This window comes from Mrakia frigida, assembly GCF_051309035.1.
Source record: "Mrakia frigida strain ATCC 22029 unplaced genomic scaffold BDY24scaffold_33, whole genome shotgun sequence".
NCBI classification, from domain to species: Eukaryota; Fungi; Basidiomycota; class Tremellomycetes; order Cystofilobasidiales; family Mrakiaceae; genus Mrakia; species Mrakia frigida.
In genome coordinates, this window is record NW_027481248.1 from 207,574 (window position 1) to 231,760 (window position 24,187).

The 24,187-nt window shown below is 54.6% G+C and overlaps 9 protein-coding genes across 9 annotated transcripts; 5 read left to right on the forward strand and 4 right to left on the reverse strand.

Moving 5' to 3' along the window:
• Positions 1–331: 331 nt before the first annotated feature.
• Positions 332–2,400, reverse strand: BDY24DRAFT_354911 (Gfo/Idh/MocA family protein; the record flags this gene model as incomplete). The annotated part of the gene is made up of 9 exons (XM_076637771.1): positions 2,163–2,400; positions 1,860–2,050; positions 1,724–1,740; positions 1,629–1,656; positions 1,293–1,536; positions 1,129–1,180; positions 1,002–1,043; positions 608–914; positions 332–487 (listed from the first exon to the last, which is right to left on the reverse strand). The coding sequence occupies exons 1-9, from the start codon at positions 2,215–2,217 to the stop codon at positions 332–334; spliced, it is 1,092 nt and encodes a 363-aa protein (XP_076493618.1). The 5' UTR covers positions 2,218–2,400.
• A 723-nt stretch (positions 2,401–3,123) lies between these two features.
• BDY24DRAFT_326358 (camp-regulated phosphoprotein/endosulfine conserved region-domain-containing protein) lies at positions 3,124–3,584 on the reverse strand (the record flags this gene model as incomplete). Its single annotated transcript, XM_076637069.1, has 3 exons — positions 3,124–3,208; positions 3,317–3,417; positions 3,507–3,584. Coding segments are annotated over 3 exons (264 nt in total), but the record flags the coding sequence as incomplete, so codon positions are not given.
• An 887-nt stretch (positions 3,585–4,471) lies between these two features.
• Positions 4,472–7,111, forward strand: BDY24DRAFT_399883 (uncharacterized protein). Its single transcript, XM_076641879.1, has 9 exons — positions 4,472–4,984; positions 5,344–5,548; positions 5,687–5,813; positions 5,890–5,915; positions 6,039–6,052; positions 6,138–6,265; positions 6,340–6,395; positions 6,471–6,570; positions 6,658–7,111. Exons 1-9 carry the CDS (start codon positions 4,634–4,636, stop codon positions 6,764–6,766), a joined length of 1,116 nt encoding a protein of 371 aa, XP_076493620.1. The 5' UTR covers positions 4,472–4,633; the 3' UTR covers positions 6,767–7,111.
• A 316-nt stretch (positions 7,112–7,427) lies between these two features.
• BDY24DRAFT_417997 (uncharacterized protein) lies at positions 7,428–10,375 on the forward strand (the record flags this gene model as incomplete). The annotated part of the gene is made up of 12 exons (XM_076643789.1): positions 7,428–7,641; positions 7,727–7,770; positions 7,950–7,986; positions 8,075–8,392; positions 8,506–8,672; positions 8,749–8,959; positions 9,037–9,301; positions 9,377–9,429; positions 9,499–9,516; positions 9,589–9,617; positions 10,170–10,197; positions 10,284–10,375. 12 exons carry the CDS (start codon positions 7,428–7,430, stop codon positions 10,373–10,375), a joined length of 1,476 nt encoding a protein of 491 aa, XP_076493621.1.
• A 426-nt stretch (positions 10,376–10,801) lies between these two features.
• On the reverse strand, positions 10,802–11,792 carry BDY24DRAFT_371974 (uncharacterized protein; the record flags this gene model as incomplete). Its single annotated transcript, XM_076638178.1, has 4 exons — positions 10,802–10,947; positions 10,991–11,069; positions 11,307–11,638; positions 11,753–11,792. The coding sequence occupies 4 exons, from the start codon at positions 11,790–11,792 to the stop codon at positions 10,802–10,804; spliced, it is 597 nt and encodes a 198-aa protein (XP_076493622.1).
• Positions 11,793–13,226: 1,434 nt separating this feature from the next.
• BDY24DRAFT_399899 (cyclin family protein) lies at positions 13,227–15,447 on the forward strand. The gene is made up of 2 exons (XM_076641880.1): positions 13,227–14,177; positions 14,282–15,447. The coding sequence occupies exons 1-2, from the start codon at positions 13,519–13,521 to the stop codon at positions 15,015–15,017; spliced, it is 1,395 nt and encodes a 464-aa protein (XP_076493623.1). The 5' UTR covers positions 13,227–13,518; the 3' UTR covers positions 15,018–15,447.
• On the forward strand, positions 15,116–15,826 carry BDY24DRAFT_179654 (uncharacterized protein). Its single transcript, XM_076636316.1, has 2 exons — positions 15,116–15,467; positions 15,564–15,826. Exons 1-2 carry the CDS (start codon positions 15,214–15,216, stop codon positions 15,784–15,786), a joined length of 477 nt encoding a protein of 158 aa, XP_076493624.1. The 5' UTR covers positions 15,116–15,213; the 3' UTR covers positions 15,787–15,826.
• Positions 15,827–16,676: 850 nt separating this feature from the next.
• BDY24DRAFT_399903 (uncharacterized protein) lies at positions 16,677–18,633 on the reverse strand. The gene is made up of 5 exons (XM_076641881.1): positions 18,447–18,633; positions 18,179–18,358; positions 17,955–18,071; positions 17,653–17,858; positions 16,677–17,575 (listed from the first exon to the last, which is right to left on the reverse strand). Exons 1-5 carry the CDS (start codon positions 18,580–18,582, stop codon positions 17,012–17,014), a joined length of 1,203 nt encoding a protein of 400 aa, XP_076493625.1. The 5' UTR covers positions 18,583–18,633; the 3' UTR covers positions 16,677–17,011.
• A 2,980-nt stretch (positions 18,634–21,613) lies between these two features.
• RHO1 (Rho family GTPase RHO1) lies at positions 21,614–23,936 on the forward strand (the record flags this gene model as incomplete). The annotated part of the gene is made up of 9 exons (XM_076644048.1): positions 21,614–21,647; positions 21,960–22,002; positions 22,131–22,149; positions 22,706–22,742; positions 22,888–23,048; positions 23,350–23,484; positions 23,585–23,616; positions 23,700–23,778; positions 23,865–23,936. 9 exons carry the CDS (start codon positions 21,614–21,616, stop codon positions 23,934–23,936), a joined length of 612 nt encoding a protein of 203 aa, XP_076493626.1.
• Between the last annotated feature and the right edge of the window lie 251 nt (positions 23,937–24,187).

Consider the following 24,187-nt stretch of genomic DNA (forward strand, 5'->3'; position numbering starts at 1 on the left):
CTTTGGAATCGAGCAGAGTTCCAGGTTTAGACACGAGAACAAGGTCGAGAGAACGCTTTGACAGCACGGAAAACACGAAGAGCGGGAAAACTCGACGCACGCGTCTCTCCTTTCTTCCTTCTCCCTCCCCCTCCTCCCTCAGGCTCTCTCTTTCCCACTTTTCCCCCTCCATTTCCTTCCCTCAAACCAACCAAAAAGAATCGTTATCGCTCATCGCATCGCATCGCATCGCATCGCCTCAATCCCAACCCAAACCCCAACTCCTCCCCCCCGTTCTTCCCTCTCGCCCTCCCACAACCCAACCCAACCCTCCTCCCTCCCTCCGCCCTCCTCAAAGCTTCTCAATAGCCTCCGGATAAACCAACCCTCCTTGCTTCCTAATCTCATCAAAGATCTGCATGATCTTGACGGACGAGTCGTGGGTCATCCTCTCCGACTGAAGCTTGCCCGAGAGGACGCAGCGAGCGACTTCGTCGGCTTCCCAGAACTGCGAAAAGCGAACGAAACGAACCGAAACAAGAGAGGGGGTCAGTATTTAACGAAAGCCCAGTTCGAGACGCACACCGCGAAGAACTGAAAGGAAAGGAATAAAACGAGAACGACTCACCATCCCGCTTCCCTTCTCCGGCGCAGGGTACTCCACCACTTCCTCGCTCTTCCCCTCCTCCTTGTACTTGATCACGTACCCCGTCGGTCTGTACGGCGGTCCCTGGATCCTAATCTCGCCCTTGGACCCCTGGATCAAGCACTGCTGACTCTGGTTCGACAAGGACGAGGACAGGATGGCTTGGACGTTGGGTTTCCCAGGGAAGGTGAGGATGGCGGAGGTGTGGAGATCGATCGAAGAGGTGGGGTCGAGGGTGATTTGAGCGGCGATGGTGGGGAGGGTGAGAGGGGTGGGGTGGGGGAAGATGCTGCAAAGTGAGGGAAAAGAAAGAGGGTGGTGAGTTTGGGGGGAGGGAGAGGGAGAGGGAGAGGGAGGGAGGAGGTAGGGGACGAACGGGAGGAGACACCAGTTGAGGGAGTAGGGTCCTAGGTCGAGGCTGGAAAGAAAAGGGAGAGAGAGTCAGTCGACGAGATTCGAAGCGACGCGTCGGCGAATCGAAAGCGATGAAAAGGAGAACGTACAGAGCTCCTCCAGCGAGGTTAGGATCCACCAATCTCGAAGCAGGATCGAGGTCTAGTACACAAGCAGAAAGAAAGGACAAGTCAGCTCTTCTTTGGCCCTCCAACGACGAACGCGTTCTCGTCGCTCCCTCCCTCTCCCTCTCTCTCCTTTTCCCCAAACTCACTAGGCAAATCGAAATCTTGCGAAAAGTCCGAGAAAACCCTCTCAACCTCCCCAATCTTCCCCTCCTGGATCGCTTTCTGGAACGCGATGGAAACCGGGAAGAACCTCGTCCAAACGGCCTCCATCAGGAAGACGTTCTTCTCTTTGGCGAGAGCGACGAGCGCTTGGGTTTGAGACGCGTTGACGGTGAAGGCTTTCTCGCAGAGGACGTGTTTACCGGCTGAGAGGGCGTCTTTGGCGTTTTGCTGCGAACGAAGGAGAGCAAAGGGGGTTTAGGACGAAACGAGACGAGAGGAGGGAGCGGAAGGAGAGGAGGGAGGTTGGGTTGGAAACGAACGTAGTGGTGCGAGTGAGGGGAACCGATGCTGTAGAAAGAGAAAGGTTGAAGGGTTAGAGATCGACTCTACGAGATGATTGAGAGAGAGGACTTACTAGATCACATCAACGTCCTACGAAAACCAAACCAAACCAAACCAAAAAAAACGGATCAGCCCGGGCCTCAAGCTCACCCCTCTCTCCTTCCCTCTTCTCCCTTCCAAAGAAAGAAGAACGCGATTTAAAGACGCACCTTATCGTTATAAACATCCTCGTAGCTCCCACAAGCCTTAACCTTACCCTCCCCAAGTCCATTCTCCTTGATGAACGCTTCAGCCTTCTCAACGGATCGAGAGCCCACAGCTGCGATCTCATGGACGACGTCGGTGACGCCTCGGGTGGTAGGATCGATGATGAGGTCGAGGGAGAAGGATTTGGAGATTCCTAAGCGAGAGGGGAAGAGAGAGGGAGGGTTTGATTGGGAAGGGTCAGGAACCGGAAGAGAGGGAGAGGAAGGAGAGAGAGAGACGAAGCGAAGGGAGAAGAGACGGCTCACCTCCTGTAGCGATGATCCCCCAACGAACGACTTTAGCGGGTGAAGGAGAGGACATGGTTTATGTAGACTTTGAGTTGAGTTGAGTGGGAAGGCGTTGAGAGCGGGGTGGTCGTGGTTGGGAGGAAGAAGGAAAAGAGACGGGGAGCTCTCGCTCTTTCATCGGTCCTTTGGAAGTCGAGACCTCCACTCTTTGGGTTGCTCTTCCGCCGGTTTGAGTCTTTCAAGTACTCGGAGGAAGTTCGGAGCGAGCGAGCAAAAGCGAATCGACATCGAAGTAATCAAGAGTCGAGCGAGGACCCCAAAAAAGGGCGAAAAAGAAATCAAAAAAACGGTCGAGAGAAGAGCGAGAGAGACGTGGAAGCAAGAGACGACCTTCGCACGAGGGCCTTGGGAAATCGAAGCTAGGCTAGGAGAAAGCAAACGGAAGTGAAACGAAGCGAGAAAGAAAAGAAGAAAGGAAAGAGTGAGACAGAGATTTCGTCGAACGTCGTCATATCGTACAGAAGAAGAAGATCAAGTCGGTTGGTTCCCCGTTCCTCCTCGCCTTCGACGCGAGTGGCGGCGATGGGTTGGATTGGAAGGGTGCTGGGATAGGACGGGAGGGGAGGTCCGTTTGAGAGTCGTACGAGACTTGGATAGGGCTTGAGTTGTTGAGTAGGAGAGAGAGGAGAGGACCGAACCGAACGAGGACGAGGGAGAGACATGCTTGAGGACGAGAAAGGGCGATAGGGAGACGAGAACGACGAGGACGAAGGCGAGGGGTTGTTAGACCTGAGCGAGGGAGGAGGTGTGTCGCACAGGGGAAGGAGGGGACTGTCGGACTCCAGAGGCACTGAGGGAAGATCGAAAGAAGAGAAGTTGAAAAGAGAGAGGGAAAGACAAGGTCGTCAGCTCGACTGAAATCTCGAGAGCGAGACGAACGAAAGCAAAGGGCTCACCTCTCCATCGCTCCAGCGAGGCTCATGGTCGACTCCTTGACCGGCGAGCTTGAGAGACTGGCGTTGGATCCGTGAGCGTTGAGAGGGGGAGGAGAGGCGTGGGGGATGCTAAGAAGGGAAGACGAGACGAGGTCAGCATTCGGTTTCTCTAGCCTCCTTTCCTCCTCCTCCTCCTTCCCTTCTTCCCTCCGCATCTCTCTCCCTCTTGAAACTCACGTTTCAGGCTTGGGGATAGCGGTTCCGACTTGAACGTTCTGCTCGGAGGATTTCCCAGCCTTGGAGAGAGCGTAATCTCCAGAGTCAAAGTACTTGCGTTCCTGGAGAAGGGAGAAGGGAGGGAGAGGACCCGAAATGGTTTAGTTTGGTGTGATGTCGAGGGAGAGAAGGTGAACGAGGTGCTGCTCACCTGCATCCTGTTCATAGGGTTCTTCTTGGCTGGGAGCTTTCCGTAGAGTTGGAAGAGCTTCTTCTCCTCCTCGCTGAGGGTCTGAGGGAGAGGAAAGAAGGAGAAAGGGAGAAGAGGGGAGGAGGAAGGGAACGAAGCGTAACGAGGTCAGCTGGAGTTTCTCGACGTCGATCCTCGCAGAGTTCTCGAGCATCCCTTCTCGATTCTACTTGGACGGAGGGAAGGAGAGGGGAGAGGGAGAGAACACATGTACTCACGGAGAGATCTACTTTGTTCTGTAGAGAGGAACGACAGGGAGAAGAAGGAGAAGATGGTGAGCTTCGATACGAGGGTGGCGAGAGACAAGGTTCGAAACGAGAGCAGAGCTCATCCTTTGCTGGCATAGAGACACTCACTCGTTGAGAAGGGAGCATAGTAGGTGAAGGGTAGGGAAGTAGAAGGGGATAGAGAGAAGAGAAGGAAGAAGGAAGGTGGGAGGAAGATGTGGATGGGAGGAAGGAGAGTGCAAGAGCGCGCAGAGGCGAGGCCTCGAAACGGAACCAGATTTCGAGACTAAGAAACGTCATGGCAAATCTTCCTCCTTCTTTTTGAGCGAGAGGTGTAGGACATCGCTCGGTTTCTTTCTCTGCACGATTCTGCTCCAAACTTTGAAACTCTCAGCTTGATGCTCTCAGTTTTGGCAGGAAGAGAGGCGCGTCGCGTTTCTGCTTCTCTCACTGCGAAACGGCCCCCTCTTCGACTCCTTTTCCTCGACTTGAGCTGAAAGAGACTCATCATGCCTTCTTTTTGACACTGGTAGTCTTGACTTCAAGAAATTCTGCTTCGAAAAGGAGGAGAAGGGGAGGAAGAACGCCAGGATGACGACGACCCTCTGCTCTGCAGCGCTCTCCTCTCCTCTCTTTCGCACCCTAACAAATTTTCACACTTCTCTCGTGAGGTCGATTGAGTTCATGTTTTGTCTCTCGGTCTCATCGTTTTTTTGAGTTCGAAAAACCTACCTCCCCTTGGCTGGCAGCGGCCTTGAAAATGAAGCTCAAGGTCTGAAACGTCCGTCTCCTTCCTTCTCTCCTCCAACCTCCAACACCCTTGTTTTTCTTCCCTTTCTCCTATATACACCCCCGTCAGCGATGCTCCTCTCGCTATCTCGCCTGCCACCTTCCTTCCTCCTCCTTTCAGCGGTCGCTCTCCTCTCCCTCCCACCTCCAACAGCAGCCTCCCCCTCCCTCCCTCTGACACGGAGACAAGACTCTGGCTCGTCCTCGTCCTCGTCCTCCTCAGCAGACGTCCTCGCTTCCTCCTCCTCTTCCTCGACATCGACGAAAACACCAGCAACCTCCTCTGTAGCAGCCGTAGCTGTTGCGACGACCACTGCTACTTCTACAGCGGCTGAACCGACGGAAACCGTAGCGGCCACCCCCAAAGTCCAGGATTACTCAGGATTCGATCTGCCAGCTTCGAAGGGAGGACAGATGTTGACAGTGAGTTCAAGTTGGAACCTGCAGTACGATGGAAAGGTATCTTGTGGAGGTGCTGTAGAGCTGGTGAGACGAGATCTCTCTTGTAGAGATCTGGGAGGGAGGGAGAGCAAGAAGGAAGGGGAGCTCAAGGAGGTCGAAGGGATGAGCTCCCACCTCTCCTTCCTTCCCTCCCTCCTCCTGTCTCCCTCCTCCAACAAAGCACTGCCTCAATCTATTCCTTCGCCATTAACACAACTCTATCCTTCATCAACCCGCATTATCTTTCACACATGCTCCCATCCGCTCCCTGACGCTCAGAAAGCCCCAAGCCCAGCTCGCTCGTCTCGAAGCTGACTCCCCTTTCCTCTTTTCTGCCTCAGATCGTCGACGGAACCTACCCAGCAGGTCTTGGAGAACCTCTCAACATCATCCTATCCTCGGATTCATCTCCGGAGGTCCTCATCGACACACCAGACAACGGAGGGTTCAGAAACTACATCCTCGGTCTCGATTTCTCAGATTCTTGTCTCGGCTTGGTCGCGACGGGAGGGCAGAAGGCGAACTTGGGAGATGGGCAGGGAATTAGTGAGTCGGCTGGTCTCCTCTTCCAGTCTGCATGGAGTTGCTGAGAAGGGTCCACGAGGCTGGAGAGAGCTCGGACGACGAACGAACGACGAGCTGACCTCTCTCCCTCCGTCTCTCGTCTTCGTTTCTCCCTCTCAGCCAACCAAACCGATGAGCTGAGGTTCAACTTTGGGGACATCTACTTTGGAACATGTACGGAGACGTTCAACGGAGGAAACCATTTCCGTTACTGGACACAAAAGACGTCGGGGGCCATTTTCATCGCGTCAGTTCGACTCTCTCCCTCCTCCTCTTCCCCAGACGCGGTCACTGACCACCGCTCCCTGTTCCCTCTCGTTCAGTGCATCCATCGAGATGGACCTCGCCTGTAAGTCGACTCCTTCCCTTGACGTTTCTTTCTCTCGATCTCCTGCTTCGTTCGATCTCGAGCGCTGCCCCTTGGCTCAAAAACCGACCCTCCTCTTTGTTTTTTCCTTTCCTCTCCAAACAGCTGGTCATGATATCGTGAGTTTCATTCAAGTCTCGTGCCTGTTCATCCAGGAAACGAATTTGACTGACACCTCACCTTGTTTTCCTGCTATCCTTTCAGGTCGTGAACGGGTACGACATGGGGAGGGACGAGATCGTCGCGTTCGCAACGGGTCAGGAAGCGGACGCGATTGACTCGTTCGATGTGACGGAGGACTCGACTTACTCTGGGACCAGCAGCTACGGAAAGTGAGCTACATCGGCTTTGTTTGGCTCTTCCTCGTTCGTTGCTTACCTCCGCCTCGTGCGTTCCCCTCCCTCAGCTACACCTACACGACGGACGTTCGTTACGTGACGGGACTTCTGCAGAACACGTCCGGTTCGTTCGACGACCATCTACCTCTTCCTCGTTTTCGAACATCGCTGACTCTTCTTCCTTCCTTCGTCTTTCTAGAGGGAATCAACCACCAAATCACGGTCCCTCCACCAGGTCGAAACGCCATCGATGGACTCGTCGCCGTCTTCACCGTTAAGATCACCAACAGTCCTGCTGGGTTCGTCCTCCTCTCGTCTTTCTCCTTTCGTCCTCCCTTCGCAGAGACTCATCTCTGTTTTTCTTTCTCCTTCTTCGAAACCCACAGATCCTCAACCTCCTCAGCCTTCCCCTCCGTCTCTCTCCCCTCCTCCTTCACCTTCGGATCCTCCCTCTCAGCGCTGGTCGCCATCTCCTCCCTCGCTCTGCTCATCTAAACCCAACCGCTCTTCCCACTCTCACCTTGCACGCCGAGCCGACTTCAGCACGAAGTCCCACCGTCCGAGAGAGCTCGACTCGAGGCTCTCTCTCCCGCCTCCAGCATCACACCCACCCATCTCCTTCTTCTCGTTCTTTTTTCGGACTCGAAACTCGGACACGTCCTGTATTCATTCACGCCTCCCTTTATATTTCTAAGTTTCTTGCTCTACCCATAGACTTCTCTCGTTTCGTTTCTTCGCTATCGTTTTATGCCCATCCTCCGCTCCCTCTCGTCTCTCACATCTATCTCTCAGTCTCTTTACACGCGTTTGATCTGACATAGACTTCTTTTCCATCCGTTCTTTTCCTCGTCGTCTCAGCGAAAGTCGAGCTCGATCATTTCGAAGAGGAGAGGCGTTTCGACGCGACGCGACGATCGTCGTGAGCTCTCTCTCTTTCCTCTTCTCCCTCGCTATTTTCTTCTCCGTTCTCTCCACATTCACAGCTGCCCTCTATCCGTAACTCTCGCGTCAATCCTCCTCCCGGTCAACTCGGCGAAACACTCTCTTTCAAGTTCAAACACAGGACTCGCACTGCTCCCTCTTCCTCTCCCTTCCTCTCTTTTTTTCCTCCTTCCCTCCCAACCACCACCTTCCCTCCACCACATCCCCTCAAGAAATGCTCCTCCGACTCTCCCGCTCCTCCCGAACCGTCCTCCTCCTCGGTCTCCTCACCTCCCTCGTCCTCTTCCCTCTTGTCTTTCTCACCGACGTTTCCACCAATGGATTGAAACTGAGCTTCGTTCGACTGAGCAGTAGCGGCGGGAGAGGGAGGATTCCTAGTGCGATGGTCTTGAAAGGCACGCTGGTGGGAAAGGGATTGGATTGGCCTAGTGAGTTTTTCGGAAGCCTTGAGGCGAAAGGGAGAGGAAAGAGGGAAGAAAGAAGCTGACCCGGAGTTGACGTTCGTTTTCGCAGGTCGGTTGATGGAAGATCAGTTTTATTTCACTGCGGGGAATATAGTGAGTGCGAGATTGAGAAGGGTGGGATCGTTATCTTCTCGGAGACACAGGCGAGGCGAGGGGGGAGAAGCGCGCGCGCGTCAAAGTCTCCGACCAACGACGATGCTCTTTCATTGCCTCTCGCTCTCGCACGATTATACCACGACACAGAGCTCACTCTAGCTTCTTCGTTCTGGCAGGGAGGAGTAACGAACCATATCATCAGCTACACGAACAGTCCGTCTCGTCTTTTGCACCTCTTTTCTTTCGTTTCTCTCCTTCCGTCCACTTACTTCGACCCTCTGTTTCTCTTCTCTTCTCTCAGCCATCTACATCGCCCTCCTCACCTCTCGAGTCCCCATCGTTCCTCCCATCTATCCGTACACTCCCCAGTTGGGTGGCGATCTCATCACTCGTCCTCTTCACGATCTCCCTTTCTCAGCCGTCTTCGACCTTCCTCGCCTCTTCGACCATCTTCACAAGGAGCACGGTCTTCGTGGAATCATCGAGTGGCACGAGCTGGTGAACTTTACCAAGGGATACGAACCGGAGGGATGGAACGCCACGACGGATTGGGTCGACGTGGCGTGTTGGGCGGCTCACACGCCTGGGTTGCCGGATCCGCTCAATCGGTTGAGGATTAGTGAGTATCCGTTTAGCTCAGGGTTGGGCGTGGAAGAGGGTAGAAGAAGAGAGAGAGGAAGGGAAGAAGGGCTGACCTTCGACTCTGCTTTCGACGCGTCTCGGGTTTCTCAGGACCAACCTTCTCCAACCTCCCTCCTCTCACCCTTCCAACTCGACCTCAGATCTCCATCCCCACTCTCACTTCCTACCTCCACCCTGATTCACCGATCATTCAATCCTATCTCGATGCGATCAACGGAACCGTCGAAACTCTGCCGAGCACCAAACTCGCCTGCATCGTGAGTTTCGAGAGTTTCTTTGGAGCTGAACCTTCTCAGGGCTGATACTCTCACCTCTTCTCTCGAAAATCTTCAGGACAACGCCTACTACGCACACAACACTCGCTTCGTCGCCAGCGAATGGGCAGGAGAAGGAGGTCTCGAAGTGGGAGCTTGGCCAGTTGTTGGTCGACACATGCACTGGACTCCCGAACTCAAAGCTCGAGGAGAGACGGTTGCGAGATGGCTGTTCGGTACTTCACCTTCGGGAGAGCCGGTGGATTACATCTCGGTTCACATTCGACACGGTTCGTTCGATTCCTCGACGCGTCGAGTCCTCTCGATCTCACTTTCGCTGACCGTCTCTTTCTTTCGTTCCTCTTAGGCGACTTCCTTCGCTACTGCCCGCCACCTCCACCTCCCAACTCAACCACAGTCCAACACTGCTGGTCCTCAGCTCAGTATGCCTACGCCGTCGAAACGCTCAAGAAGTCGATCTTTTGGGAGACGGGGAAATCGATCGATCAGGTTCTGTTCACGACGGACGAGATGGATCCGAAGTTCTTGAGGGAGATAACGGAGAAGAGAGGGTGGAAGACGGTGAACGAGGAGCTGAGTATGAGGATCAGGAGGGAGTGGGGAGATTGGGAGTCGTCTGAAGAGACGAGACGAATCGGCAACGAAGCTGATCTTTCTGCTCTTCCTCCTATCCTCGTTTGATCCAGGTATCCAACTCTAATCGATAACGTTCTTCTGTCGAGAGGGAAAGGTTTCGTTGGTCAGCAGCAGCATCACCGTTCTGATCTCGACGCGTTCACTAACTTGCCTTTTTACTTCTCGTTCATAGGCACTCAAACGTCGACGAGTGAGTGACCTTTTCTGTTCATATCTTTATTGCCGAGAACTGATGTCGGTCTCACCTATTCTCTTCCTCCAGTGTCGATCATCAATGCTCGTCGCGTCGAGGTGAGCTTCTGCGTCTCTCTGCCCTCTTCCTTCCCTTTTCGACTGGCTAAACCCCTTCGCTGCTTGATCCATGGTATATCCAGGACTGGAACGACGGACCTCGCTCGATATACATCCAGCAAAACTCTCCCGTCGGCGATCCGTAAACTCGACTCTCCCTTCGTCGCTTCTCGTTCTTCTCCTCTCGTCTACGATCTTCCATACATACATACATCTCACATTTCATCTCGGTTGGACTTACATCTATGCAACTTCTCACAACCTCGGCGACCCTTTTCTGCTCCCGTTCGCTTTCTCGACGACGCTCTCTCTTTCCCTCCCTTCATTGCTTTGCCTCTTTTTCGAGTCCCTCTGCAATCCAGTCTTTCATTTGTAGTAGGACGAATGTAATGGACTTCGTCGTCTTTGCCCCATAGGTTCATAAACTTCCCTTCGAAAGGAGGAGGCTTTGGGTGATCAAGATGTTTCGACGTCGACGCGTCGTCCATCGTCCTTCCACGTTCCTTTCGCTCACTTGACTGACTCTGGAAACCCTTCTTTTTGGTCCCCCAGTGCCAATCAGTCAGATACTGCTCGCGAGGTTCGTCTTCCTTGGTGCCACGCCGGTCGAACGACTCGAACTCACGTCGACGCGTTTCCCCTTTTCTCTCTCTCTCCTGTCAACAGATCATCAACGAGCTCACTGGAAGATCCACAAGATGCACTGTTTCGCCATCGAATGGGGACCTTTGGATCTCCGAGGGAGGCTCGTTTGGTAGGGACGGGAGGGGAGGGAGGAGAGAGGGAGGCGCGACGAGTACGACGCGACGGAACGTCGTCTTTGGATTGATGTCCGTTCGAGTTCCAACTCTGCCGCCTGCTCCGAACCCCTCTTAGCTGAGCTTTACCCTTACAGTGCGGAGAAAACATCGGCCTGCGACTTGAGAGCTTTTTACTTCGATCGCCGTCTTCGTCTCGTCTCTCTTCGACTAGTCTACACCTCTCGTCCCGCTCTCCTCTAGATAAAAAACTGAAAAGTCTCTCGAGTTTCCGAGAAGCCTACAACTGTGAAGATCTAACTACTACTCCGAACTACTCCTTCGCTCTGCTGGTTCGATCTGACAGGTTTGGTTTTAGAAGTCGAGGTGTAGACGCAGACGAGGCCGCTCGAGATTGAATTGAACTCTTCGCTCTCTACAATGGGGTCAAGAGTATTGCTGGAAGACGCCCCCTCTCTCCCAGCCTGGAGAGAGAAATGACTTGCCCAGCGTGCGAGGGAGTCGTGCGAGCTGAGTACACGGAGAGGAAAGGACGTTGAGAGAAAGACGAAGGCTGAAGACGGTGTGAGCTCCTGAACGACGAAGGAGGGGTCGAAGTTTCAGGCGAGAAGCTACCCAGATCAAAGAACCAGTACCACGTGAGTGTAGAGTCGCGCTCTTCGAGCGAGGGAGAGGCAAAGGGAGGGGCTCGGGGCTGGAGAGAAAGGGAGGAGGGAAGGAGAGGTCGAGCTCGCACAATTTCAAGCGTACAACATGCCATCGAAACCCAGCAGAAACCCAAGACCCCAAAGCACCCCCAAACTACTCCCAAATCTTCTTCGCCTTATCTCGTTTCAGCTGTCCCATCCCCAAACCGATACAAAAAAAAAAGAGTCAGCTCTACAACCCAAGAGCTCCCCAAACCTGCGAGCTCGAGCTAGCTGAAACTGACCTTCCTCCCTTCAAACTCCTTCGCCTTGAACTCGAGCTTCTCCGCAAACTCGGCTCCCCTCTCGAGCGCCTTCGAGTTCCTCTTCTTCTGCTTCGTACTCGCTTTGGCTTTCACTCCTCCTCCTGGCGATTTCTTGGCTTTGGCGTCGAGGGAGGATTCCGAGCCTGAAGCTGAAGCTGAAGCGGCGGCGGCTCGAGCTGCTTGTTTCTGGAGTTGCTTCTTGTGAGGAGCGACGTGCGGTTGGGCTGCTGTGGGAGGGAGATGGGCGGTGGAACGGAAGGGGATGATGGTTTCGACTTGGTCGGTGAGGTGGACTTTGGCGGTCGTGGGTTCTGAGAGAGAGAGAGAGAGGGAGGAGAGGAGAGGGAGAGGGTCAGCTTCGGTTCGTTCGGCTCTTGATCTCGAGGCGCATACAGAGAGGTTTTTTTTTGAGATTTTGGACTCACTTCCGATGGTTGTTGAGGAGAGGACGTTGGTAAGAGTCATGCTGAGAAAGACGTGTCGAAGGGGTGGTCGGCGTTGGGAGGGAGACGAAGGAGAGGAGAGCTGAGAGCTGAGGGAGGAACGTTCGAGCTGAGGTTTCCGATGACGACAGGCCTCTCTCTGTAGTGAAAAAGTGACTACTTCAGATTTGCTTAGATCGATGAGCTCTCTATCAAAGTCGGCTGTTAACATTTTTCAATCGAACCCGTTTTTTTTTTCCCGCTTTGTTGAGTCACTCTGCTCTGCCCCCTCGCTTGCACTTTTCACGAGCGCCCTCTGCTCTCTTCTCTTTTCTCTCGTCGACCCCCACTTCCCCCCCCAAAGCTCCCCTTCTCCCTTCTCCTCCCCTCCTTCTTTCGAAGCCGGCCCTTTCGAAGGTTCCCCTCTGCCTAGCAGTAGCCCACCCCCAGCCCCAAGGCTCTTTTCCTTCGTCGTCCCCTACCAGGAAACTTCCCTTCCAACGTTCGCGAGACCTTCATTGGTACTTCCCGTCGCACCTCGATCCTTCCTTCCTTCTATTCGCCCTCGCATTCAAATCCAAGGAATCATCAAACCAACAACCAACCCCTATCCCCTCCTCTTATCCTCAAGACTTTAACTAGTCCTTCGATACAAACCCCTTTACAAAGTCGCTTCCTCCCTCCTTCCTCTCCTTCCCTTCGTCCTCTCGCCCTCTCGTCCTCCTCCTCGTCTCTTTCCATCTCAACGGTCGTACCCCGTCCAATCCTTCCCGTCATTCCAGGAAGGTCTCAGGGTCGCTCGTTCAACCCCTCCCAACCCACCCACCAACTCATGACAGCTCCTTCCTCCGTCGGCGCTTACGCCTCCTCCTCCTCTCCCACCTCTCCTTCCTCCGCCTTCACCCACTCGACCCACTACGGAGCCTTCAACCCAGTAGCACCCAAGGCTTCAGCTCTTCCTCCTCCAAACTTCGCAGCCAGACGAGCTTCCATGGGAGCCACAGCTCAAGCTCCTCTCGTCGCCCACCACCACCACCACCACCGACAGCAGAAAGCACCGCAGTCGGTCGTCGTTCACGAGGAAATCTACGAGGACGACTACGAGGAGCACGAGGAGATTCAGCAGCAGCAGCGAGTTCTCGGAGGTGGTTGCTGGGAGTCGCAGGGAGAACAGATGGTCGCCGCGAGCTCTCCTTGGTCGGATCGATCGGGATACGAGTCGGACGAACTCGAGGAGTACGAGGAGGAGGAGAGCTTCGATGGTCCGTTGAAGGATCAGTACAGAGGAAGGGCTTGGAGTCAGGGTCAGGAGCAGCAGCAGCAGCCTATCGGAGTCGGAAGGACGGGAGGATGGTCAGAGCCTCCTTCCACCGAGGTCGCGTACGACCAGAGGACCTCCAACGCGTCGTCGTCGATGTTCGGTCAACAACAGCATCAACAGCAGCAGTCCAACCACTACCAGCAGCAGCAGCAGCAGCAGTACCAGCAGCAACAGGCTCCTCCTCCCGCTCCTTCGAGGGAACTCGATCGACTCTTCCACGGTCTTCGACTTCCTCTCCCTACCCAGCAACAACCCTCGTCCTACCAGGCTCAGGCGGTCGTCGTTCCTCAGGTCGTCAAGGCTCCCGTCCTCCCTCCTCCCGCTCCTACCGCCGCTTCCTCCCTCGTCCTCGCTCCCTTCCTCACCGAAGCCGTTTGGTCGCTCCTCCAGAACCCTTTCGCCTCCCACGCGTCGGACAGGGACTCAGCCGCCGTCGTTTCGGACGGACATGGATACGAGAGAGTCAGCGGAGGAGACTTTGGTGGACGAGACGAGTACTGGCCCGTCACTCCTCCTACCGCTAGGAACGGAGGAGGAGGAGTCTCGCAGGGTGGATGGAGGAACGTCAAGGCTGCTGCTTGGGACGAAGAGAGGTGGTCAAAGTGAGTTCTCCCTTCGACGCGTCTTCTTCCTTCCCTTTCGTCCTCTTTTCCTCGCGCATATACTGATCTACTTCTCGTCCCCACTCTTCCCTTCTTTACCCTACAACAGCGATCCTTACTCTCCTACCAACAACCAGCTCCAAACTCCTCCCGCTCTCACCCTCGACGACTTCTCGTCCTCTCCCTACCAACCCGCTCCTCCCGTCCTCCGACGAAACCCTTACCTGCTCTCGACCTCTACTCCTCCCGCCTCCTTCACTCGATTTGCCCACCAGACCCTCGCTCAGACGCTCATCCAGCCCACCGGTGTGATGCTCGCTCTTTGGTACATCAGCAGGGCTCCGATCCACGAGGGAGGAGGAGAGGAAGGAAGGAAGTTCAGGGACGGGTTGAGGAACTGTGGAGACGGTGCTACTGGAGAGGAGATTGCGAAGAGGGTCTTGACCTTGGGATTGGCTTGGGCCAACAAGTGGTTGGAGGACAACACGTACACGAATCGATCCTGGTGAGTTTTTTTCGTCTCGTTGTTCTCGTTTCGCTTCGACGCGTCGAAAACCGAACCTGACTCTCTTTCCTTTTCTTCTTTCTTTCTTTCTTCCTTCCTCGCAGGTCCGACGTCACTCGAATCCCCATCGCTGAGATCAACAACCTCGAGCTCCTCGCTCTCTCGACCATGTCGTTCGACCTCTCCGTCTCCGTCACCGAGTGGGCGACCTGGATCAACCGACTCTTCACCTCCACCGACGACACCGTCGTTCGATCGGCTCTCGTCGAGATGTCCGACTCCCTCGCTTCGGCTGAGCACAAGAGGTCCTTCGAGCGACGAGGAGCCGACTACGAGAACGTTCAGGCCGCTCAGAAGGTCTCCGCCGTCGAGGCCATGGACGTCTCTCCCGTCAGGATCGTCGAGACTCCCGTCCGACCCGTCGTCGTCGCTCCTTCCCCTTCGACCTGGGGAACCGGATACTCGTCGTCGTCGTCGTCGTCGATGAGCTCGGCCGCTTCGTCCATCCCGAGGAAGTCGCTCTCCTCCACGTCCCACACCAACATCTGGGGAGAGTTCGGTCAGCAGAGGTCGTCGTCCGTCACGGGCTACAACCACCTTCACCACCCTCAGCAGCAGCGACACTCGCTCGCTCAGTCCTCGTACAACACCAACGGATCCTACGCTTCGTCCAGGTCCTCCCGAGCTTCGATGTCGTCGTCTTACTACAACAACGCCGCCGCTCGAGGAAACGGAGTCACCCTTCCTTCGGTCCAGCAGGGATTCGGGACTCGAGGGTGGGAGATGATGGGAACGGGAGGAGGGATGGTGCCTATGGCCCAGACCACTGCCTGTTGGTAGAGGAGGAGTGTGTCGTCGGAGGAGAAGGAGGTGCAGGAGGGAGGAGAAGGATGGAGGAGGAGGAGGATTATGAGAGGAGAAGGAGGAGTGAGAAAGGAGGATTCAGGTCGAGTCGAGATCGCGTCGGAAGGAAGGTCAAAGCAGTCGTCGTTCGGTCGTAGTCGACCACCCATCTCGGGAAACCCAAACCTCCCTCATGGAACGAACGACAACTCACTCGACATCTCTCTCTCTCTCGTGCTCAAGCTCGGAACTGGATCATCAAGTAAACTCGGAAAACTCCCACCAAAAAAAAACAAAGTCTCGGTCACGTCGGCTTCTCGGTTTCTTTCCCCTTCCCTTTTTTTTTTCTTCTTTCTTTCGATACGTCCTTTTAGTACTTGTTTCTGTTCTTCACTTGACTCTTCTCTTCTCTTGCCCTTCCATCCCTTTCCCATTACGTCTAGACAAGTTCGTTTCTCTCTCTCGCTTCCCTTGTTTTGACTTTCGAACTGGCCCGCTCACGTCTCTTTTTATTTACCCTCCCCCCCCCCGCTACTACATTAGTCTTTTTCTCGTTGCTCGCGTTCGGTTCTTCTCCTTTCTCCTTTCTCCTTTCCTTTTTAACGACCTCTCCCCCTCCCATCTCTCACTCCACCCTAACAACCTTCCTCCTTTAAAAAAACGTCAAGAAGCTTTCAGTTCTTCGAGATCCAACCCACCCTCCCCTCCCCTCCCCTCCCCTCTCTCTCTCTCTCTCTCTCTTTGCTCGTGCTCCCTCCCCCCTTGATCTGCCTCACGCTCGTTTCTCTCATAGGTAGCTAGCTTAAAGTCTTTTCTATCTCTCTTTCTCTCTCTCCTCGTACATATCAACCTCGCATTTCTACCCTCACCCCCCCCCTTGTCCCTCCCGCTCTTCTCTTTTGCTTTTGCTTTTTGCTTTTCTTTCTTTTTTTTTTTTCGCCCTCGCAGTTTTTCTTTTTTTTTGGATCCCAGATACCTCTCTCGCTTTCGTTGCTTACTTTCTGTACCTTTCTGTAGGCAAAACTTTCGATTGATGTTGGTGCTGGAGAAACTACTTGGGCTCGAGAACGAACGGACGGAACGAACGAGACGCGACTACATAAACGAGGAGCTTCACCGAACGGAAACCCCTTCGTCCAAGATACCAATCTACAATTTTTTTTTGGTATCTCATTAGATTCTAAGATCTACTCCTCCTCAGCCTCGAACTTCCAACAATCCACCCTCTTCAAAAACTCCCTCTTCCCAACTCCCTCCCCACCCTCCTTCAACGTCCCTCTCTCCTCCGCCCAACTCATCACCCTCCCCACCTGCCTTCTGCTCAACCCCGGACAAGACGAGTACCTCATCACCTCCCTCACCACCTCCGTTGGCAGCGATTCCAACCTCCCTCGTCCGACGACGCGTCCTCGATTCGGCAAGCAAAGCATCGCCCTGAACCCTCCCACCAACCTCAACGCCGAGCTGTGACAGAGTTTCCTCCGAGCTCGGTTCTTGGAGAGCGCGTCGTTGAGTCGATCTCGAAGGTAGCTGAGAGGGGTGTTGGACCAGCGCGGACGAGGGTCGAGCCAGAGCATTTGGAGGGTGGGGTTGGAATCTTCGACGGCGTCGACGAGTTGGGAGAGGGAGTCTTCGGTGGGGAAGGTTGAGGTTCCTCGGAGGTCTAGGTATTCGAGACCGGAGCGGTTGAGGAGGAGGAGGGAGAGGAGGGAGGGTTCGAGGAGAGGGGAGGAGGAGGAGGAGGAGGAGGAGGGAAGGGAGAGTTGATGGATCGGGTGGGTTGAGGATTGGGCGACGAAGTGATGGATGATGGCGAGGATGGATGTAGAGGCGGAGGATGGGAGTTGGGAGAGATCGAGATGGCGAAGGGACGGTGTTGAGGAGAGGAGGGAGAAGAGAGAGGGAAGAGCGACGGCGGGGAGGGTCGAAGTGAGTCGAAGGGCGACGAGATGAGGGCGAGCTGCTGGGGAAAGGAGAACGAAAAAAAAAGCTCAGAAACTTGATCTCGAAGTGACTTCTGATTTGACATGGATGAACTCACGATGATTCTCCATCTCGAACGCAAGATCTCGTCCTCGAACAGCCCACCTCTTCTCCCCACCGTCCCAACTCTTCTCCTTCCTCTCCTCCGCCCCAGATCCTTCGCTCAACCGATCCCCTTCAACATCACCCATCCCATCTCCATCTTCCTCGTCCTCGTCTGCATCCTCATCCTCCTCGTCGTATCCGTAACTCTCAAACTCCTCCTCCTCCTCGACATCCATCCCAACTCCTCCTCCCGTCGCATGCGCCTCCCATCTGCTCCCGACCTCGACGTACGCTCCTGCTTCCCTCCGACACCTCTCGACCTGCTCGTCTGCGAAGAACGAGGCGTTGGGATGAAGGTTCAACCCTTCGGTCAGACGCTCTCCGAGGAGGTAGGTGTTGCAGCTTTGGATTGTGAAGAGGAGGGATTTGACGGGTGCTGGGTGGAGAGACGAGTTGAGGAGGGATGGGTAGGAGGACCAGAGTGCGTCGAAGAGGGATTGGATGGATTGGGTGGTGAGAGGGAAGATCTGGGGGAAGAAGGAGGGAGGTGGTCAGCAAAGTCGTCGAGGAAGGATCGATGCATCGAAAGGGAAGAACGACGAACGTGTCGAGGGATCGTCTGTAGAACATCCACGAGGATGGACGTTCCGGTCTTGGATCGTCCTGGGCTCATCCCATTTTGGAGCGAAACGAGGAGGTTCTCGAACGACCACGAGAGGCAAGGCTTGTCACCGTCGGGATCGCAAGACGACCACGCGTCGAGAGGGTCCCTCGAGGAGGTGTGTTCGAGCATCCAGCTTTCCGGGAAGGCTGAACGGAGAGAACAAAAGGGGCAGAGAGGAAATCAGCGTTGAAACCTCTTCGACTCGAGGGGAAGGACGGGTGCAGAGCTGAAAGAAAGCTCACCTCTCAAGAACGACGAAACCACATCCCACATCTCTTCGACCGTTTCCTCGTCTCTCTCGAGCCAGCAGCTGCGAAGGACGGCAGTCGAGATGGTACCGAGACTGGATCGTACAAGATCTGTTCCAAGAAGACCGGAAAACTCGATCAGAAAGGAGATTCAGGCAGGGAAAGAGTTTTGAAGAGAGAAGAGTCGCGGTCGAAAACAAAGAGGAGAACGAGCTCACCAGGCTGAAACGAGAGGAGATCACCCAACAACTTCCAACCAGATCGTCTCATACGAGGTCTTCCTACGCCGAGGGACGATCCATCTTCGTTAAGTGCCGACGTAGAGGAGAGACACGTCCAGAAGCGAGAGTCGTGGATGATGCGATGGAGGTGAGCCGACTCGTCTTCCGACGAGAGTTCTGTAGAGTACGAGAGAAAGAAACGCCAAGCACGTAGCAGAGTATCAGTTACAGCACGCAATGAGGAAGGCCGAGAAGACAAACTGACCTCGAATCAACCGACTCAAACCGACCATTCCTTCAACTCGAACGCTTTCCAACTCCTCTTCTAACTCTTTCGACATCGTCCGAGGAAGGTCCAACATCTTCATCTCCCATTCGGAAAGGCTGTTGTTTCCTCCCATGTCGTTCGAATCCTCTCCCAAGAGAAGTTGCTGCTGCGTCGCGAGCTGGTTCAAGCGCAACCGATCCGATTTCGATTCGACCCAGACTATGCCTAGCCAAATCTCCGCCGGCGAATAAATTGTAAGTCGGAGGTACTTCAGAACTTGCGAGAGGTAGGCGGTGGGGTCGAAGGAAGGGGAGGGGAGGGGATCCGTTGCGGAGGACGCGACGAAGAGGGTCCCGACGGCGTTTTCTTGCCGTATAGAGGAGGGAGGAAGAAGAAGAGGAAGCGAGTTGGGAAGGAGGTTTGTGTATACAGCTTCGAAGAGAGTCTGGGTGGATAGGGTGATATCCTTGATGTCGAGGGACGTGGGGAGGAGGAAGGAGGGAAGATGATGAAGCTGTCGAGAGAAAAGGTGAAGGACGAGAGTCAGATTCAGCTTTAGCGACGATACTTGGAGTAATACCTTGGAGTGTAATCCATGTTCTCAACTCTAATGCACGCAGACGTTCGAAGGATCGAAACCGAAACGAGGCGACTCACCCAAAGAGGTCCGATCTTCGAGAGCCAAAGCGTCACCAAATCTTCTCTCGCTCGAGATTCAGCATCTACAGACCCTCCTCCTACAGGGTCCCTCCACCCGTCCTTCCTAGCCCCTCTCTTCTTCCTCCAAGACGCGACGCTTCCCAGCCAACCATGGAGATTGGAAACCGCCTGATACCTCTCCCTCTCGTTTACATGATGAACGCTCGAGTTCGGAGCGAGTCGATGAAGGACTCCGAGGAGCTCGAGAGGGAGGAGATGGTCTCGGAGGCCGTATTCTAGGAGGAGGCGAGAGAGGTAGGCTGGAGGAATGGGTCGAGGGAAAGAGGAGTGAGGAAGAAGGTTGAGCTCGTCCTGGGAGGGAAACGGAGATGGCTCGTCTGGGACAGATGAAGGAGGTGGTTGGGAGTCTGATGTTGACGATAGGGAGGGAGACGGTGATCTTGAGCGTTTGGCCATCGTCGACGAGGGTAGGAAATGGGAGGGAAGGTGGTGGAAGCTGAGGAGGAGATGGTGCGAGCGGGAGGGAAGGCCAGGGCGAGGAGGAGTTGCTTCAGACCGCTGTCAGAGCTCGAAGGGGACTTTTTTTTTTTGTTTCTCGGTCGAAGGGAGTTCGGGGTTTGAGAATGCGTGTAGAGACCCTGGTGTTGCAGGCGAAATCGAGGTTCGTAGAGATGGAAGCGGTTGGGAAGGACGAAGGAACGAAATGAGCTTGGACCTTTCGACTCTTCCCCTTCTCTTTCTCCCTCTCGACCGCCAGCATCAAAGTTCAGAGATATCGGACTCCCTCACCCCAACGTATCGTCCTAGCTCCCCACTTCTTCACCAACGATTCCCAGAAAAATGGTCAATCAAGACGACGTTCGTTCTCTCCGTCTCCCTTGAACCCTGCTCCCTCAGATCTCCCTTCCTCCTTCCGTCCTCCTCCCTCTCACCCCCGCTCCTCTTCCTCCTTCGCTCGTCCAATCCCCATCGAAATCTACAACCTCATCCTCTACTTCGCCTTCGGCCTCTCGAAGGTCGATCGGACGAACCTCCTTCCCTCTCGCATCTCCTCCCTCTCACCCTCGTCTCCAAAGGTCTTCGAGACCTCGTCCTCCCCTTCCTCTACCATCACCTCATCATTCATCGGGAGCAAAATTGGATTCTAATTCTGGATCCATCGATGGGACTGCTCGTCAGAGGAGAGGTGGAGCAGCAGAAGAGGAGAGGTTGGGTTCAAGAGGTTGACCTTCTTCGTCGAGCTCTTCCCTGTCTCGTCCTGGATCGCGTCGAAGGACCAACCAGGAGACTCGTTGCAGCGGAGGCCAGCACTCGTCATGGCTCTCTTGGACTTTTCGGGGCTGGGATCGTTGGAAGAGGTGTGTGTCGTGGGAAGTGGGAGGGATTATCGGACGGGAGAAAAGGATGGGGAGCTGGCCCTCGCCGTCGAGAGTATATCGACGCTTTCGCGGCAACGTGGGCATGGCCCTCGATCACTTACCCGCCCTGCTCAACTTCGGCATGCATCAATCCGTCTCGTATTGTCCAGCTTTTCGATCTCCTTCGCGTCGTCCAACCCTTCGTCCTCCTCCTCCCTTTCGACAAAGACGTCCGACGAGACCGTCCATCGTCGTTCTCCCACCCTCTCAGTATCATCTTTCCCTCTCGACCTCCCTCCCTCCTCACTCAGTCGGAGGGAGAGATATTCGAGACGTTGGGTTTCTTTCGGAAGACCCTTTTCTTCGTCGAGGATCGACTTCGATTTCGTTCTCGCCTGCGTGCCGGAGGAGATACAGAAGATTGTCCTTGGTCTGATGGAGAAGGTCGGTTGGAAGAGGGAGGATGAGGAGGGATGTGGCTTGGGAAGATCCTGCAACCGGATCTGGATGAGAGAGATCAGTGAGTCTCGTCGCGTCGCGGCTTTCTTTCCCGCTTCCCCTCCTTACGAGATAGCCCTGACCGAGTCGACCTCTCCTTCTGAATACACAGCAACCTCAAACAAACGATATCTGTAACCTGATCTATGATCTTCACGAGAGCCAAGCTTTTCCTGCTTTCGTACGGCGCAAGAAAGCGAAGACATCAGTCGCCTCCCCTTCGTTGAGCTGTAATTGCTGAACCATTTCGAACCCTGAGCTCCCTCAGAAGCTAGTTCCAAAGCGATCTCATTCTCGGCTTCTCATCTCGAGTCCATCTCGTCTCGTGCTAGAAATCAAGAAAGTTGACGCGCCCGACTTGGCCTCGTTCGCCCTCGCTTCTCTCTCACAGGCAGATTTAGATGCAGCTCCCCGTCGTCTTTTACAGTAGATCGTTTCAGACCTGAGATCTACCCTTCAAGGCACACCTCTCTGTGAACCCGTCCCTGAAATCAATAGGAAAAGAAGGGAAGCTGTGGGGGCGTTTTGTTTTCTGAACTCGTTTCCTTCTCCCTTTCAGCTCTCCCTAACTCTCACCTTCTCTTTCCCACCCTCCCCTCCTTCCCTTCCCCTTTACCCCCTCCCCCACTTTCGCCCACCATTTCTCGAATGCTTGAACAAGTTAGGAAGAAGCTCGTCATCGGTAAGTTCCTCTCTTCTCTGGAGTTTTTCAAAGGATGAGGAAGGGAGAGAAGGAGGAAGGAGAAAGCGGATCGCTCGACGACTCCACTCCTCCTCTCTCGTTTCGAGACGGTTTCACTGACCATCCTCGTCTGTTTTCTCGCTTCTTTCTTCACAGTTGGTACGTCGCACCTCTTCTTCCCCATTACCTGCCCTTATCCCTCCTTCAGGGCTTCCCTGGAAGTCGCCTGCAGGAGGTGATGCTGTCTCGGGAGTTTGCTGATGGCGGCCTCCTCTCTTCCTTCTTCCCGTTCTTTTTCTTCGACTCTCTCAGGTGATGGAGCGTGTGGAAAGACCTGTCTTCTTATCGTCTTCTCGTGAGTACAATCTTGACTTCTCTGGGTCTTTGTGGGACCGTGTGGGGACCAAGGAGGAAGGGGAGGAGAGAAGGAAAGAACGAGGTGGCTGACCCTCTGCCCTCGTTTCCCTTTCTTCGTCCCAACAGGAAAGGAACCTTCCCTGAGGTTCGTTCTTCTATCCATATCATCATCCACATGCACACCATCGAATCGCCGAGGACGAGCTGCTTCCGAGAGCTGTTCGAGGAGCACGGATGGCTCCGTCGAAGGAGGTCGAGGTGGAAGGAGGGAAGGTCAAGCGGTGCGAGCGAAGGAATCCGACACAGTCCAGCCATCGTCGCCTCTCCTCTCCTCGAACCTCACTAGGATTCTCAGATCATACCTGACCATTCCCAACAGGTTCTAGGAGCTTGAGCGAGCACGACGGGTCGGAGGTCGTTGCTGGTTTCACGAGCTCGACTACGCGGAACGCTCGTCCCTCCTTCCCTCTTCTTCCTTCCCTTTCCCTGCTCGCCCTCATCCCTTGATTCCTGCTTCGCGCCATACCCTCGATGGCCAAGCAGCTTGAGCTTTGAGCTCTCCCGTTCAAACGACGCCAATCGAAGCACCCCTACTCCACCACCTCGCACCTCACCTTCTCCTTCCATCTCCGCGTTCCTTCGCTTGCTTTCCCGCCCTCCAGCTGACTCCTCTTTCCTTTGCTCTTGTTTTCCTCTCTCAGGTCTACGTTCCTACTGTGTTCGAGAACTACGTTGCCGGTTAGTCGAAACTCTCCTCTCTTCACTCTGCCTTTGGAACGAGAAGACTGACGTCGCTTCTCCTTCTCCTTCCCTCCTTTCTCCCCTCTCCCTCCTTCCCTCCCTACCCTTCGGCATCCCTCCGCAACGCCCTTCTGTCTTACAGATGTCGAGGTTGATGGAAAGAAGGTCGAGCTCGCTCTTTGGGATACCGCCGGACAGGAGGACTACGATCGATTGAGGCCTCTCTCCTACCCCGACTCTCATGTTATCCTCATCTGCTTCTCGGTCGACTCGCCTGATTCTCTCGATAACGTCCAGGAGAAGGTACGTTCCTCTTTTCCCTCACCTTCATCCTTCCATCCTCTCTTCGTTCTCGAGCACCAGACGTCATCTCCTCTTCAAGCATCCCCTTTCGACTAGCTCGTCGCAGTTGACTGATCTCCTCTCTCTCCGTCCCTTCACTTCCTTACTCCCTCCTATCTTCGTCGCCACCGCATTCTTCTCCATCTACTCTACAATCGTCCTTCTCCTCGCCATCTTTAATCTCGATCCTGATCTACACCAACCCCTCGCGCCCGACCTTTCAATTCTCCCTCGGAACGACGTCTCCCTCGCCCTTTCACAGTGGATCTCTGAGGTCTTGCACTTCTGCTCCAACCTCCCCATCATCCTTGTCGGCTGCAAGAAGGATCTCCGACAGGATCCCCGAACCATTGAGGAGCTGAAGAAGACCAGCCAGAGGCCCGTCGCTCAAGCTGAGGTTCGTCTACTTCTCCCTCCCTTCCTTCAACCCTGCGAGACGTGAGCCGCGAGTAGAAACTCTCGAACTGACCTCTTCTTCCTTGTTCTCGATTTCTTAGGGACAAGCCGTCGCTCAGAAGATCGGTGCTCGGTGAGTTAAAGATCTCCCTGCGACCAGCTCTCGTTCGTCCATTTTGCTGACCTCGTTTCATTCCTTCCGCTTCGTTCTTCCAGTCGATACATCGAGTGCTCCGCTCGAACTGGAGAGGGAGTTCGTGATGTCTTCCAGACTGCTACCAGGGAGGCTTTGGCTGTGAGTTTCGATTCGATCTAGACCGGTGCCGTCCTTTTCCGCCGCGTCTCTCTCGCTGACTCCCTCTCTTCTCTTTTTTTCTGCAGGCCAAGGTTCGAGGAGGAGGAAAGGGATCCGGAGGAGGAAAGTCCAAGAAGGACAAGTGTGTCGTCCTCTAAACAACAACTCCGTTCGGGTTGCTCTTCTCCTTGTTCTTCGCTCGTGGATCCCATTAGAGTCGCCTTCGTCCACTGTCGCTCGCTTTACCTGCCCTCGATCCTCTTGCTCTTTTCTTACGCTTCTTTTTGCTCTCTCCCTCTTGTGTCCCCAACCTCCCTCTCTTCCTTTTACCCTCCTGACACCGGTCGTCTCTCGTCTTCACCTTTTCCCTTCACCCTTGCTTTTGGTTCTGACCCGTCTCGTCTCTCTC

What these genes read in the sequence shown, in the direction of transcription:
- BDY24DRAFT_399883 (XM_076641879.1), top strand. Translation starts at nt 4,634, where the DNA reads ATGCTCCTCTCGCTATCTCGCCTGCCACCTTCCTTCCTCCTCCTTTCA. An exon ending in GGGAGATGGGCAGGGAATTA is followed by an intron (nt 5,549 to 5,686) that starts GTGAGTCGGCTG and finishes TCTCCCTCTCAG; the next exon opens with CCAACCAAACCGATGAGCTG. An exon ending in ACTTCTGCAGAACACGTCCG is followed by an intron (nt 6,396 to 6,470) that starts GTTCGTTCGACG and finishes TCGTCTTTCTAG; the next exon opens with AGGGAATCAACCACCAAATC.
- BDY24DRAFT_399899 (XM_076641880.1), top strand. Translation starts at nt 13,519, where the DNA reads ATGGATACGAGAGAGTCAGCGGAGGAGACTTTGGTGGACGAGACGAGT. An exon ending in ACGTACACGAATCGATCCTG is followed by an intron (nt 14,178 to 14,281) that starts GTGAGTTTTTTT and finishes CCTTCCTCGCAG; the next exon opens with GTCCGACGTCACTCGAATCC.
- BDY24DRAFT_179654 (XM_076636316.1), top strand. Translation starts at nt 15,214, where the DNA reads ATGGAACGAACGACAACTCACTCGACATCTCTCTCTCTCTCGTGCTCA. An exon ending in TTCCCATTACGTCTAGACAA is followed by an intron (nt 15,468 to 15,563) that starts GTTCGTTTCTCT and finishes CTACTACATTAG; the next exon opens with TCTTTTTCTCGTTGCTCGCG.
- BDY24DRAFT_399903 (XM_076641881.1), bottom strand. Translation starts at nt 18,582, where the DNA reads ATGGGAGGAAACAACAGCCTTTCCGAATGGGAGATGAAGATGTTGGAC. An exon ending in TTTGAGTCGGTTGATTCGAG is followed by an intron (nt 18,359 to 18,446) that starts GTCAGTTTGTCT and finishes CGTACTCTACAG; the next exon opens with AACTCTCGTCGGAAGACGAG. An exon ending in TACAGACGATCCCTCGACAC is followed by an intron (nt 17,576 to 17,652) that starts GTTCGTCGTTCT and finishes TTCTTCCCCCAG; the next exon opens with ATCTTCCCTCTCACCACCCA.